This window comes from Sphaeramia orbicularis, chromosome 12, assembly GCF_902148855.1.
Source record: "Sphaeramia orbicularis chromosome 12, fSphaOr1.1, whole genome shotgun sequence".
In the NCBI taxonomy this organism is placed as follows: Eukaryota; Metazoa; Chordata; class Actinopteri; order Kurtiformes; family Apogonidae; genus Sphaeramia; species Sphaeramia orbicularis.
In genome coordinates this window covers 35,852,036-35,868,060 of record NC_043968.1, presented here as the reverse complement: position 1 = coordinate 35,868,060, position 16,025 = coordinate 35,852,036, and the positions used below count along the sequence as shown (strand labels likewise).

The 16,025-nt window shown below is 37.7% G+C and overlaps 1 protein-coding gene across 3 annotated transcripts in view; it reads left to right on the top strand.

Moving 5' to 3' along the window:
• Nucleotides 1-16,025, top strand: part of usp6nl (USP6 N-terminal like) — a 94,050-nt gene that overhangs the window by 48,121 nt on the left and 29,904 nt on the right. For all 3 annotated transcript variants that reach the window (XM_030149012.1, XM_030149010.1, XM_030149011.1), the window contains one exon: nucleotides 8,858-8,931. In XM_030149012.1, coding sequence (XP_030004872.1) covers nucleotides 8,858-8,931 — 74 coding nt within the window. The remainder of the gene's footprint in view (nucleotides 1-8,857; nucleotides 8,932-16,025) is intronic.

Here is a 16,025-nt window from a genome sequence, read left to right as displayed (position 1 = left end):
AGGAAGATTATTTTTCAGTAGCCATGGCTATGCAAGTCAGAATCAGGTTTGTGCATGTAAAAATAGTCAATGTGAAGTTTAATCATTTGTGTGTAAACCACAGCTGGGATCAGGAAGACTGGAGTCATTAATTATTGGCTTTCATGTTCATGTGGTCGAACTGAGGTTTGAAATACAGACAGGCAGAGACAGATGAATGTTTTGGTGGTGCAGTAATAATGGTGTAGGGCAAACTGTCTGCAGTTGCCTCATCAGTTGTTTGTTGTTAGTGGGTGACATCATTTGGTGTATGGTTGCATCACTATGTCAACATCTTGGTCAGTTGTTATTTAAAGGAGCTAAATCTCACAGATTTGATTTAATTGCTTAAAACTACAGTTTGCAAACATTGTAAGATACAGACAACATAATAACATTTGATGCAGATAATGTGTGGCCATCTGAAAAGAAGTTAATGCAGTACTAAAGGTCAAGATAGTTTTTCCAGAACACAATAAGTCACTGATTTGTTTTCTTTCTTTCTTTTGTTTTTTTTTGTTGTTGTTCTTATAATCCAAATGTTAAGCTTAAATGAAAATGAGAGCCACTGTGCATACTTCCATCAAAAACAAACAAGTGCACAAATTTGCAGTCAAAATTATATGTGCAGAAATCAAAAGTCTGACCACCGAAACTCAGCAAAATAGCACTTACTCATCAGTATTATGTGCCCCTTTCTAGTACAATTCAGAGAAATGAAAATTTTTTAAGACCTAAAACACATTCAACATTTCATCATTGCATGATTGGAAATATAATAGACACAAAAGAGTTTAAAGTTGACACAAAAAAAGCAATGCCCTGCCAATATGTTGAGATCTTTCAGGGCTGCGACCAGCAATTGTCATTCCATTTTTATTACTTGGCATAATTTGTTGATTATCTAGATGATCAATTGGTTAATCATATTGTCCATACAATGTCCCAGCTAAAACGGTCAGCTATAATTTCTCGTAGCCCAAAGTGATTTATCTTCATTACCCATTTTTTCCATGATTAAAAACTGAAGTGATAGATGTTTCTAATGCACAAGAGGTGGGTTTTTACAGACAAATTGTATGTTTGATGTTAAGTGAGTGTTAAAGTGCATACTAAATAGCCCAAGCTTAGAATACAAGTACAGGTTTGTAGTCATAAATATCTGCTTAGAAGTGTAAAGACTGAACATTAACTTAAAGATGTCACAATAATTTAAAATGTGTCGGTTATAAGTTCCCTCTGCCTAGGAGGATTTATTTTCATTACTTTTTTACCCTCACCCTTAGAACGACATTGGCAGCAGCTTATGGAGAAAACACTGCATACATTGAGAGGTTATTTATACTTTTTACATCAGTTTGCGTTTTTAATACTTGCAGATGTGAATGGAGATCAAGTGTGGGGTCTGAACTGAGTGAAGCGTGAGCAAAAGAACAAAAGACAGGAAATGAGTTCTTCTCCAATCAACCACTCTTATTACTGTTATTACAGTTATTATTATTATTCCTCTTTTGTACTGATATCATCTGTGACAAGAGTGGGAGATGCACAAAAATGGTTAAGAGTCTGTGACAACTCCTTACCATAAAGAACAAAGAGGTTTCATTACAGCAGCCTAAAGAGGGTTTTGGGCGGACAGAGGAACCAAAGGCTGTGATTATACTTGTTTTGTTGTTCATTGTCAGCTAGTCTTTAACAGCAGTGATAATGAGGAACAAACACAAATACACCCCGTAGTGCTTCCTGTCACGTGGCTGTACTGTGAATTTTGCCAGCTGAAGTAGATGTCATTCAGATTATACTATGTGGGGCAGTTGCCATCATCAGGGATCTTGTTATGTATAATTGCCTGAATCGTACATGAAGCTCAGCCAGCATTTGATTGCCTTGTAGCTGCAATGTCCAGGACATTACCTCGCTGTTTTACAAACTGTCCTTGCAGTGAAGTGGTGGGTGTAACAATTTTTCGTGTATTCATTCATTCATTCATTATCTGAATCCGCTTTATCCTCACTAGGGTCACGGGGGTTGCTGGAGCCTCTCCCAGCTACTTATAGGCAAAGGTGGGGTACACCCTCGACATGTCACCAGTTCATCGCAAAGGGTGTATTGACATCCAAATATTTCAGTGCCTTTGGAAGTGATCCATGCAGAACTTTACCCTAGATGTTGTTAAAGAGGGGATATTTTGTCACGACACATTCCTAAGTCTCAGGAGCAGATTTCTTTAACCTCATTCTGTTCAGTTTTTCTTTCCCCAAGCTCCAAATCCGTTTACTTGTTAAGTGGTTTCATTGCTAAGTAGGTGGCATTTGCAATATTGATGAGGTACTGCTGCCAATATTTTCTTTAGCATTACAAAGCTTTTGAGGAAAACCATAATAGATAAAGCGTAATGAACTACGTCGTACAATTAACATTCAGTCATGTTCTATGGAAAGGGTGCTTGCAGATCCTTTTTCTATTAAATTATAGCTAAAATCAAGAATCTATTCATGCCTTCCTTTTAATATGAATTAGTGTAAATTCAATGACATTAGGCTTGGGTCCAATCCATTAAGTGCTTGGTTGGTGCCTGTTGAAAATGACACAGTTGAAGTTCTCAGCTCCTTGTGCAGTAAAACGCTCCAATAAGGATCTTTATGTACTAAGGCATTTTACTACCATAGGACGTCATGGTACACTGTAAAGGGAAAATATTACTTATTAGTTAATGTGGATGCAAATGAGCCTTTAATTGCATTCATAAAGGTCATAAAAAGTGCTGAAAATTAACATATTTAGGTGTAACAATCAAGAAACCTTTACAGAAATGCTGTGCACATCCAGTTGATTCTGACTTTTGGCAACAGGAAGAAGTGAATTTATCATTTGGAGTTTAGTCAGAAAGACTTTTCACCAGGGCATTAAGCTTATTTCATAAAGAAAAGTGACTAAAGTGACATCTGCATGTGCATCTACAAGAAAGACATCTTTAATAGAGCTGAAATTTGCAGCTGAGGATGCACATGACTATAATGCTTGTGTATTTTTGCAGTAGATGAAGAACAGAAGAGCAACTTTATCCTCAGATAACTCAGAATGTCAATGCAGTCTAAGGGTTTATAGGTTTCGACACTGATGGTCTGTAGTCCTATCAAACATTTGGCATAAAACAGTTAATCGGAGTCATTATCTTAGTAAAATGATAGATGTTTATTGTTTATATATTTTTAGATGAAATCATGATTCTATCTTTTTTCTTACTCTCTGTCTCTGAGTCATTTTTTTTAACACATATTTGAATATCCAGGCAGGTATTCACTTTGCTGTTATCACATTTACTGAGTGAAAACATAGATGTAACAAGTAACTGTAAAAGTGACAGATTAAAAATAACACCATGTACCGAACTTCCTGCTCGAGAACAGTACTCACACCACATTTTAAGTGGTAAATCCTAGTGGGGAAGTGGCACCTAAGTTCCTGAATTCTTGCTGATTACTTTTTAACTATTGACAGTAAATTCCCACGCGATATGAATGCAGCATAATGGACAGAGGTGAAGGGCGGTGTAGCGGAAAGAGCAACACAGAGCTATTAATGCAGGTGACGGACAGGGACATTTTAATCTCAGCGGGACAGGGCTGGCACTCGCCTCACCGCTGGGGACAGGCTGACAGCTCAGAGAGGAGGGGGTGAAAGGTCAGCTTGATAGGGGGGGTTTCTGGTCTTGAATTGAAGAATAACGTGGATGACAGAGAGGAATCCAACCACAGATCCTGTAAATGTTGAGCGCTGTTGGTGAAATCGTATTTATTCAGCTTGTTTCATGTTTTTACTTCATTTACTAAAGGCAAGTTTGCCCTTGAGATGACCTTAGAATCTCAATCAAAGCTTACAATGTTCTACAGAAGCTTTCCTGCTCAGCACCTAATAGCAGAACAGTGATTTTTTTTTTTTTTTCTGCATATTAATTGTCAACTAAAATAAAAACTCAAGGCTTTCACTTTCTTTGTTCTGTTTTTGAGTTTAGCCATTATAACACACATTTTAATGTTCATAAGATATTACAGAGGACATACAACAACTGCAGTCTCCAACATGTGACATCAGTCTTTGGACCTGATCTTTAATGGTGCATTTTAGCTTGTTTTCATCTCTCTGTTTGTGTGAATAGAAAATGAGCCAATTGGAAAACCACAACTAATCCACAGATTCAGACCAGAGCCAATAAACACACAAAACAGTCTTCATAAGCAGATTTCACTTTTTTGTTAGTCGTTTTTAATTTTGGATTTTTACTGAAAGGCCTGTGCTTCTTAAACTGTGATAAATCACCCTGCAAAGACGATGGCAGATTAGCATTAATTTCACTTGAACTTAATACATAATAAAATATCTCTTGAAAAGCATGTGGTAATAAAGATTTTTGCCACTATTAACCCCTCGCTCTGTGTAGACATGTCCTCCTTGGAGACACATAATTTTCTGCCACCCTGTAAAATTGAAGTCAGTGTAGGTTTTCTTGAGTTGTTCAAAAATCCATAAACCCCTTATACAAGTACGTTGAGATCTCTGCGACCACAAACCCAAATTTGGTCACAGATGTCAATGTGACCCTGGAGGCATAAAAAAGGGGTCTAATTGTATTGAGTTTAAGTCAGGCCACAGTGGAATACTAATATGCCTGTAAGGGGTTCAGTATCAAGGCTAAGCGTCAGTGCAGTGAAAAGGCTGAATCCCATTTCCCCTTCGGTTCCTCTCCCTCCCAGCCTGTGAACCAGTGGGCCTCCTGGGGTGAGATTCCCAGCAGAAAAGGGCGTACAGTATTTGTTTATTTGCCTCAGACAGTTTGCCTTGTTGCGTACAGACCCCAGCTTCTTCTCCCGCTTTGTGTGCTCTCAGCACCCCATGGCGACATGCCTTTCACTGACACACACCATCCTGTCATAAAAATGCCAGCCAGCTCAATAAAGAGTGTGTTTGTGCAGGACATTTAGGAATTCCAGTCAAGCCATCCCTCCCATCGAACCCAGGAGACCCACAGAGGAAGTTGGTGAATGAGTGAAGTCAAATGCTTCCTGTGAAGGGCTGGAAAACTGGCAAAAAGAAAGAATGAATATTTACATAACAGCTAGGATTTGAGCTATGGGGGTTTCTGAAGTCCACTAACAAAGTTTTGCTGGCTGCCTGCAGTAAACAGAGATGATTATTGGACTGGTTACTTTTGGTTTCATTCTGTATCAGAAAAAATGTCTAAAAAAGTTAGTATGAAGGCACAGTCACCATACTGAGATTAATGAAAGGTATACTGTTCATATTAAAGTCCACATTTTGTCAGGCAGTTGAGGTCTTGTTTTATCTTCTGTAAAAGCACGCTTTTCACAAGTAAAAGTCCTGCAGATTTTATCCTCCATCATAGTAATTACTAGCACATTAGGAGGTGATCATTTAATCACTTGAATGAACCTGAGGATTCAATACAGAAAGCAAAACCTGTTTTTTTATGTTATTTGGCTCCCTGATTAATGTTTCAGATCAAGTTGTGAACATACCCTTTAAATTACAGTTATATGTGTTTTGCAGTTGCCAAGTGAAATCACCAAATATGGCTGAGGTGTTTGCATCAAACATGTTACAGCAGAAATAATTTGGGGTATTAAGTTTTATGCATTACTCGATGTGGGGATACGTGAATATTTTTCATATATTGACGCTTAATATACCAACATGGGGTGAATTTTTTCAGCATGAGGCTTGTTTTGCTAATTTCCTTTCCTTACTCAGTCCTATGGCACCTTTCCTCTCATAGACACAAGTTCATTTTAAATGAGTACCTGTATGACTGGTATTTGACAGACAGTGATGCACCCTGTGCTGTTTGTAGCATTAATGTTGCGTGTATAGACTGTAAAGGAAAGGAGGAACCGTAACGTCAACCATTTGTTTCAGAACTGCTGGTTTGAAGCTGGTAGTTTGTGATTTGGCCATTGCAGAAGTGACCATATTTGGACAAAAAGGGAGGAGCTGCAGGAAGGCACAGCCATGGATAAGATAATGTTATGTGCTAGCTTACCAACGAGGTAAAAAGTAAACTTCATCAAACATTGTGAGACAGTCATTTTACAGTCCTGTTAGTGGAACATATTAACCACAACCAGAGGTGAGTGACATGTCAATTAAAAATCAACACAGCAAACATCGAAGCTTCAATTTAACCTGAGATCTGATTAATGGAGGAAAAAGTTAAAGATGAACCACCACATCACTTATTAGACGTTCCAGATAAAGGGATGAGACCAGAATGAATCCTGGAAAAACAATAATGGACTTAGACCAGACATCTCTATAGAAATACTGAGTCTATGGGAGCTAGGGTTGTTTGGAGTCAATCCCAGTGGCGGTCAGCTGAATTACTACTTTAAGATACTTCTGCACTGGCTTCATTTTGGAGCTCAGGTCCTTACCCATTCGTTACTAGTCAAGCAAGTGGATTTAAGTCCATTTATAGTGATTCATTAAAGTCTGTCAGCACTAAAAGTCCTCAGTGAGTCCACTTCAACCTGCTTGAGTTTGTGTAAAATTAACACAAGTCACAGATGCTGACCTCAGAAAGAAGGAGAGGAGACTGCATACTATCAAAAGTTTCTCAGTTGGGTATAGTGTTTTGTTATAATGCACTGTTAAAGCATTACAGTTGAACTTGTTAGCTAGAACAGTGAAGAACATCTAAGAGGCAGGTTATTTATGTTTAGTTTAGATTTGCATTATGTTCTCAATCTATAGCCTAACTGCACGGTGTTATTAAAAGCACCTTCCTTCAGATACTGTAGGTGATGCATGTATTTTGATAAATACACGTTTTTTCTGACATCTTAGATGGTTTTGGCTTAAAGCTGAAGTTTTTACCCACATCAGTGTTGTACATCACTCAGCCAAGGTACATTGAGAATTCTTTGTCCTTCCTCCGTCTTGTGAATTTGTCATTCAGTCCACAGCCCACAGCCTGCTTCCTCTCATTGCCTTTAGCTATGATTCATTACACGCCTCCATTACTATGTACAACACACTGTTTTCAACATAAACACAACACGACCTCTCTTAATAGTGGATGTGGGGGTTTCAGCTTCATAAGTACACATCCTATGTTTTGAACCTGCCTGGATGAATCAGGAAGTGTGTTTGTGTGTGAGAGACAGGTTTCCTCCAATAATCAAAACAAAAAGTGGAAGTCATTGTGATAAATACTGATGCACAATACTGAAGGTACACAGAGAAATGATAAGTGTAACCAGTGTGTCTAGCAACACACACTTACATGTTTACATTCACACAACGTGACACGTAGGATTTAACAAACACAGAAAATCTATTCAGTGCCACTGTGACATCTCTGTTTCACAACAGCTGTCAGCTTAAAGGAGCTCCTCCACCACTGAGCATCATACAGACACATACGCACATTATTCACTCAGACTGAGGTCAGGCTGACACGCTGGCTGAGCTGCAGTGAAGAGTGTGTTTTCAGAAGTGTGTGTGCTCCACGTCAGCTCTTGGCCCTGGCACAGCGAGGGAGAGTTAGGGTAACACAAAGCATATCTGTGATGACAGAATAATCCGATGTATATTCAGCAAGAAGCAACAAAGGGTTTCATCAACTCAGAAGAACTACATGAGTCCATTTAGCTGAGGCTCTAGAAAAGTTTTAATCATGCAGACCTTCATTCTTACAACTTTTTGATAAAAGTCTTTACTAGTATTAAAGGGTAGATTTACAAATTTTCAAGTCACAACAACAGTCAGGCCCCTAAATGTGAATTAAATAATTACTTTTACTTGTTCTGGTCAGTATAAGCAATACAGCCAAAATTCAATAATGCAATGCAATAACACATTTTAAACTTTTCCCCAAGTTACACATCACACATCCGCTAAATATGATTCAAAGCTGCTGAGTTTTTGCACCAAATTCACTGTATTTGTTTAATTGAATTTTGTACTCAACATGCTGGAACACACCTGAAAGACACCTTCACATTTGACTCATAAAACAACTGAAACTTTGTTTTAACTTCAGGTAAGATTTTGGTCATATTTTGTCACGAAAGTTCTTCTACTCCTTTCTGTCACGTTATAAGCAGATTTGACAGGTGTGTTTTGATGGCCACTATGGACATGAGAGGAAGCCAAACAGGGGAGTGGAGCCTGTATTAATATCTATACAAACACCTGACAACTGTTTAGACAAGGAATTATGACCTTTTTTTAAAAATTATTGGTTAATGAGGTTTTCTTTGAAGGGTGGCCGTATCTGTGAAAAAGCTTGTTTTAGTTTTGTTTTTATTCTACTGAAAGTGACACTCCTTATTGAGAATTCACATATAGGTAGATCAACATTTATTTAAAAAAAACTGACTAAGTTTCAGTGGTACTGTTATAATGATAAGTGGGTACTCTGCTTTTGGGAACTGTGACATGAGAATTAAGGCTGCTGCACACCTGTAACCTAACAGACCACGGAGGGAGCTGAGAGCAGAGAGGTACACAATGAATGAAGCTACCGTGTCATGTTACATACTTTGCACACCACAATATTCACTGCTCTACAAAGGAACTGTTGTTTGCAAACAAGAGACAGGAGTCGCAGATGCTCAAGCTCTTGGAAATTACAGAAATAAACCTGAAATTACTTTTTTCTTGACTTTGTATCAAGCCTTGTTTTTTGTAGAAACACCCCTCACAGTGAGTCTGAATAGTGTTTACTTGCAGCTTTCTGAGAGCAGCAAGCTGTTAAAGTTTGTATTGCATTGTACCTCATTGATACTTACCTTCTTTCTTCTTTTCTTTGTCTCTTTAGCGTCTGATACCGAGCAGGATGCGGCGGTGAAACTGGACCAGGAGCGGGCTGAGATCGTCGCCAAATATGATAAGGTACGGTAAAAACAGCCTCCAGCCAACTACAACAACACTTTGCGGGATCGAGTTTCAACTCACAACAATACTTTGTTTTCTTGTGGTCACGAAAAACCAATTTCCAGTCACTCAGTCATGCTGAGACTCTGCCAAACTTCATAACATTGTGGTGAAGTCCCTCTATAAATCTCTGCCTTATTGCCCGTGAAACACAATAATAACAGCATGCAGTCTCCACTCTGTATTTTAAACATTTTCATAAATTTACCCAAGCTGTGATTATCGAGTAAGAGCCACGTTACAGATGCTTCATTCTCAGCACACACTCGGTGATAAGAAGTAAAAAATTAACACGTAGATTAAATGTTGTACATGTAACAGAAGATGGGATGTTAGCTAGTTAAGTGGCCAGAATCAAAATGATGTTAGAAGTGGAGCTAAACACTGGTATCTCTCACACAGAGCTGAAGTTTAAAGAGAAAAGAGTCTTCAAATTTGAGCAGCATTTGTAACATCTATCTGTCTATCAATCACTATGGAGCTCAAGAATTTTACATATATTGTAAAAAGACAAAGAAAAGTATATTTTCGGTTTGTGGGTGTTTATGTGATCGATAACAAATGATTTAACATGCAGCTTAAAGTAAACTGAGATGATGAAACATTCTCTCTTAATCCTTTGAGAATGTCACTATTATGATACTTCAGTCTTTCAGTAAATTCTGTTGGGGAAAAAAAGGAAAGTTATGAGTGTTTTTAGCGTAATTTTGACCATAAATCCTTAAAGTTGGGGTGTGATCCCCCCTCCTTCCCCGTTCTGTTACACTGGACATTAACTCCTCATAGTTTCTTTGCTCTGTGTGTGCTTTATGTAAAGGGACATTTGACGCCTCTATTTCACAGCCGGGCGGTATCAGTCAGAGCAGCCCACCACGCTCCGTTTGCAAATTAGTCTTTTTAATTTAGTCCAGCAGGCTGCATAATCAGGCCGCCTCATTAGAAGCAAAGAGACCATGGATGAGGGAGATGATGGAGGTGTGTGTGTGTCGTTGTTGGTTGGTGTGTGTGTTTGGAGAAGCTCAATGAGGCACAATCAGAGCCACATCAGTGTCATTGTCATTGTTAGGGATGGGGGGAGTTTAATGGAGTCAGTTATCACTCCGCCACACTCCTTCGACTACATGCTGTTCATCATTTCACACCAACCTGCAGTCATTTGTGGACGGTAAAAAATCATATCCTGTCTTGGCAAAATGTGCAAGAAAAGAGTTTTTTCCCAAATGATACATACACAGTCTGGCCAGAAAAAGTCCCACTCTAATATTTGATTCATCCTTTAGCTTTGATTAGAGCATGCATTTACCGTGGTGTCGATTCAGTAAGATTTTGTAATGTCATAACATTTTTCTTGGATGCATAATGTTGCTGAACCTGAATTTGACCAACTGAAGCGACCCCAGATCATAACACTGCCCCCACAGACTTGTACTGTAGCCACTAGGCAGGATGGGTAATCACTTCACCCACCTCTCTTCTTACTCTGGAACAGGTTCAGTCTGGACTTATCTGACCACATGACCGTTTTCCATTGAAACACAGTCCAATCTTTATGCTCTCTATCAAACTATGGTTGTTTAGAAGTTACGCGCTGCATCAGAACTGAACTACTATCACTGCAGTAATTATCCAGTGGAAGGATCTGAAATTTTTTACTGCTGTAAATTGAATCCAAGCAGTGAATTTCTTTTTGCCGGGCTCTGTATATTGTTCAACATTTTTTCACCTCTGGCACAGATGTGGATAAGGTCTCTAATAGCAGATATTAGGAATATCATAATTTCTTTTGGGGCATTTATTAGTTACAGAGAGAGTGACAGGAAAGGTGGGGGGCCTCATCCTATAACATATATGCTCCACCAGGACACCTTAATCATTAAACTAATTGTTCATTTTCTGGATGACAATAAATACATTGCAAATTAGAGCTGATAATACCTATTTCTGTATCTTTCATGGTTAATGTCAGTGGAACCTGTAAATATAGACCAAAGTTATTGAGTTCTAGATCTGGCAGACAGTGTAACTCCCTCAACTGAGCATATTACTTGTATGAACCTTAAATTCTCAGATCTTCTATACCTATCTGATATGTTAATTTATTGTTATGAATTTGTCTGTGTTATTTAAAAAACTACAAATCTTGAAGAATAGCAGTTAAAGCACTGATTGCACACTCCATCAGAGATCTGGTGGCACATAATCATAGAAAGCCTGACAAAGTGAGTGGTGAGCAGTGAGAGTGGCACTTTATTTTACCCTGAAATTGATTTTAAACAGAAGGAGAGATGATAAATGTGTGGATACACATGGAGATGGTGTGAGGTGGGATAAAACACTGAGGTCTTGAGTTATTTATTAAACTGGTGTGTTTCTGCTGAGGGAGCGGTTCAGATGCAGAGTTAGGAGAGAGGAAGGAGATGGATTTAGAATGGTTTCACCTCAACATCTGGTCATCAGATCGACCTGTGAAACCACAGCCAGGCCTCTGTCAGTTTAGACATGCTGGGTCGTTCATGGTAGAAAGTCTGTAATGTTAGAGGTTTAATTTTAAAGGGGTCATATTTTGCTAAACCCATTTTTATTAGTCTTTTATACATTTATTTGTGTATTTGGACCCTAATAGTTTGAATTTGAACCCTCCAGATGCTGCAAAGCTACCTTTATATTCATTTTAGCAAAAATCAAGTGGATTTTTACAACTCGTTTTAATTCCTGCTTAATTTGTTATGTCTATAACTAGTTACGTCACAACATTTGCACATATAAGAACAAGACTTCTGATGAACATTTCTCCAAGTACGACATATTTATTTGTCAGCAGCAGCAGTTGTAGTCCATACTGAAAATATGTCCAAACTTTGAGCCGATTACCTAAAATGTTCAGTTGTTGGTTAAACAGGACAGAGCAGCACAGCCAACAACCTAGAGGGGGTGGGGCATGAAGTGGCCCATGTGCATTTCAAGGGCCAGTGCTCAAAACGACCTTTCTGGTGTCATTACTCAGAAACAGGGTTGAAGATGGACCTGTGGAGTTGAATTAATGAAGAATTCAGACCCAAACATAGTTTTTACAGTTTATGGAGACCACAGGGAAATGTTGTAAAATGCATAATTCCATTTAAAAAAGCAAAATATCACTCCTTTAATCTGACATCTAAGGTTATCTAACGTCCCCATTTTAGAAGGATATATATCTTTGGTATTTTGACCAAGACATAAGAACAATAAAATATTTCAACTTTTGAGGTTTTCAGATACTGTATACAGGTGATCAGGACCCACTGAGAAGCCTACATGTATTGACTGTTGGGAGAATGATCCTGGGATTGCAATAAAATGTAAATCCATAACAGTGAAGAGCTTTGGATGTTGCTACACGATGAATAAATCTATCAGCTGTTCACACAAAAGACAAAAATGAGAATACCCACAAAGCACCAAATACAGGTTGATTTTCCATTTGGCAAATAAACAGAGCTATATGGCACACTAGTGGGTAAATGTTATTAACAATACAGTCATTTAGTATGAAACTATGCCAAGAGTTTCTAGTGTTTTGCTTTCATTTATAGGTATGTTCTGTCTGTCCTCAGTTTTCACTGTACTTCATGGTGCATTCACTGGTAAACTCTGAAATCAGTTTGTACAGCAAAATGATAGACCACTGTCAGACTTCACGGTGCATTTGAGTACACCTTGCACAGACCAGACTAACTCAAACCTAGTCCAGTTTATGTCATTCTCATTTTCTAGCCCCTGTTACGTCTCTTCTTTTCTGTCTTTTCTCCAATAAAGGCAAAAATAACATGTTTGAAAGGAGATGAAGAGCAGAAATCTCCACAAGTACAGTTGACTTCTCTATAAAAAACAAACTAGGTCTTTTTAGTCATGATCTTAATATTTACTGCATGCTTTAACAGGGGATGTTTTGGTTTGGCCTGGACTGACTTTCATGTCTCTCTCTTTTATATCCTCTGTACTCTTTTTTTTTTTTTTTTTTTTTTGTACAGCCTTTACTGAAACACTCACACACTCCACCTGTAGCTTCTTTGTTTCTCTGGTCTATGATGGTGGGTTAACTACTGTGTTTTTTTTGGTTGCCTGCCCGTGAGACGTGACGCAGGTGGGCGTCTGACTGTTCATTTCACACTTCTTACCAGCTGCTCACACACACATTTCTATTTCTCTGTCTCATAAACACACACTCACGCCCACACGCTTTACCAAGGGCACCAGAGTCATGGCTTCTCTCATAATGTAGCACCCAATCAAAACATGATTCTCTGCCCCTGAAGAACGTGGGCGGCATGTAATTTGGAGCTCAATCAGAAGCAAACACTCTGTTTTTTATTAGTGCATATGCAGCAAATAATGGCCATCTTCCCTAGTCTTTTTTTTTTTTCCTTAGATTAAACATGTAACACATTAATCATTTTAAGCAATAAATGTCACCCAGTAGTGAAAAATGCTCAGTATTCACAGTTTTTGTAGTCTAGGTGACCTCTTCAATGTGGTTTCGTTCTGAGTTTTAAAGATTATATATATGTAGACATCAGACTGACAAGGTTGAGGAATGTGATATCATACTGAGATACAGTTTCTTTCAACAAGAAATAATGTCTCTATAACCTTAAACTGAAATAAAATGCACATATTTAATCTTTGAGGGATTTCTATAGGTCTTCAGATGGCTTAGTTGCTGTCTGCGATCCAGGACCCAGCAGCTTTGTGAAAGACTGAAATAAGTTACTGTAAAAGCTAGCTGCAACTATTAGATCTGAGAAAAGTCATGTTAGTTTTTATTTTAGATTTGTTGCTGTCCATATTTATTACCGCTTCCCCTGAAGAGGAGGCAAGGGGTATTGTTTTTGGTTTGGTTTGGTTGTGTGTTAACACTCTAGCTGCAAAGGTATTGGTTCAATTCATGCCAAATTCGGTTTATAGACTGCCAGTGACCCAAAATAGATCTGATTACAGTGTAGGAACAGTAGGTCAAAGTTCAAATTTTTTATGAATTAAAAAAAAAAAAAAAAATTCCCCCATTTACTTATAATGGATGAAATTTCACATGTCTGTAGCAGGAAAACTCTTGGTTGAATTCATACCAAATTGAGTTTTTAGATTGCCAGTGACCCAGAATAGATGTGGTTACATTTTGGGAAAAGTTGGTCAAAGTTACATTTTTTTTAATGAATTTTTAAAATATTTTTCTCTCCCATTTACTTATAATGGCTGAAGTTTCTGATGTCTATAAGAACATCATTTAGTTTAAATTTACTTCAAACTTGGCACATATATAAAGGCACTTGATATGCTGACATCAGCACACACGTAGACATGATGACATCAGCTGGATCCATGCCAAAATAAGTTACAATATGTGCAAGGGGCCTTTAAGCAGGAAAAACTCACTGAGGTTGATAGAGTGACAGGGAGCAGTGAACTTTAAAGGTTTAAAGCTGGTCTTAAGCCACTTATAGCTTTGTTGTTTTTGCAGAGTTGAAATAAACATTCGTATTTATCTCTTATTCGAGAAATATGTGCACAGCCTTAAAAGACATAAAAACTGAACTAAATGGGTTCTAAAGGTTAAATTCAGTATTTAGTGTGACCTCCTGATGCCATGACAAGAGGCACAAACATCTGACATTTGTTAAATGAAATTTGGTACAAAACATCAGAAAATAAATGCAATAAATCTCATATTGTCTGAACAAAAGTTTGTGGAAGCATTTTTTTTTTTGTCTTAATATAGAGACTGAGAAATTCATATGTGTGGTCATTAGAAATTTGCAACCAACAAAACTAATGATGACCAGGTCTTTTGCATTGTACTGTATATATACATACATAAACCTTACAAGCCTTACAGGATTTATACTTGGTAGTTCTTCTCAGTTATTCAGAACTGAAGAAGTCTGATGAGAGATGAAACGTTTTCGAAAGAGCTAAACCAGTCCAGTTGAATCGAGAAGAACTACCAAGAAGAACGCTGACCTGGGCAATAGAGAACCTACACAGACTTACAGAATTTACATGACAATAAAATTAATTAAATAATCATAAAAATGTCAAAAATATCAGAAGTAATTCAACAATATTCATTATAAATTAAAGATATTGGTGTATAAATAAATTTGTGAAAACATCCTCAGCCCAAATGCATCTCCTAGTTATTTAGAATCACTGGACGTGTTTAATGAAACCACCTCAAATTCAGATTAAGCAAAGGGATCAGTAAATTTAGGGAACCTGCCACTGCTGTAGTCTTTGGGTTGGCAAAGTAGATCATCCAACCTCTGAGGCAGCCTTTAGCTTTGTTCGTTTTTTTATAATAGGAACATGTCTTTATTTCTACCAAGAAATATGCAGGAAATATGTGCACTGTATATAAACATCCACACAACGCATGAGCACACATAAGTATGTCTCAGTCTTGTAGTAGTATATGTACAACTAGAATATACAGCAAATATGTAAAAAGTATTAAAAACAAAACGAGTATTGTAGAAGCTAAGTGGGATCATCTGGACAAAGAAAAGGCTTAAAGACCATGAAAGTCTCTGCAACATTCTAAAGATGTGTAATATAACAAAACTGACATAAAAGAGCTGAAGGTTTACAGAATCCAGCTGGCAGTCACACTAAATACTGACATTATCTGGAGAGGCCTTTTAGTTGTTGTTGTTTTTTTTTTTTTCCAATACTGTGCACATATTTCCCACACATTTTTGGGAAATACTTACATATTTACAGCCCAGCAAAAACAACAAAGCTAAAGGCTGCTTAAGACTTTTGCACAGTATTGTCTTTCTGTCATTGTTTTTTCCAAAGTAATTGATTTGCTTCGCTTTAAATATGCTACTGCTTGTTAAATGAATCATTCAAAGCCATTTGATGCTAATCTGGTGCTTAACCCAGTACAATTGAAATAACAGGGCAGAAAAGAAAATAATCATAGTACTACACAGAAACAAAAAGTGAAACCTTTGATATTAAAGTCAACATTAAAGGTCACATATTGTATAGAATGGAAGTGTGGTGGTTTTTAT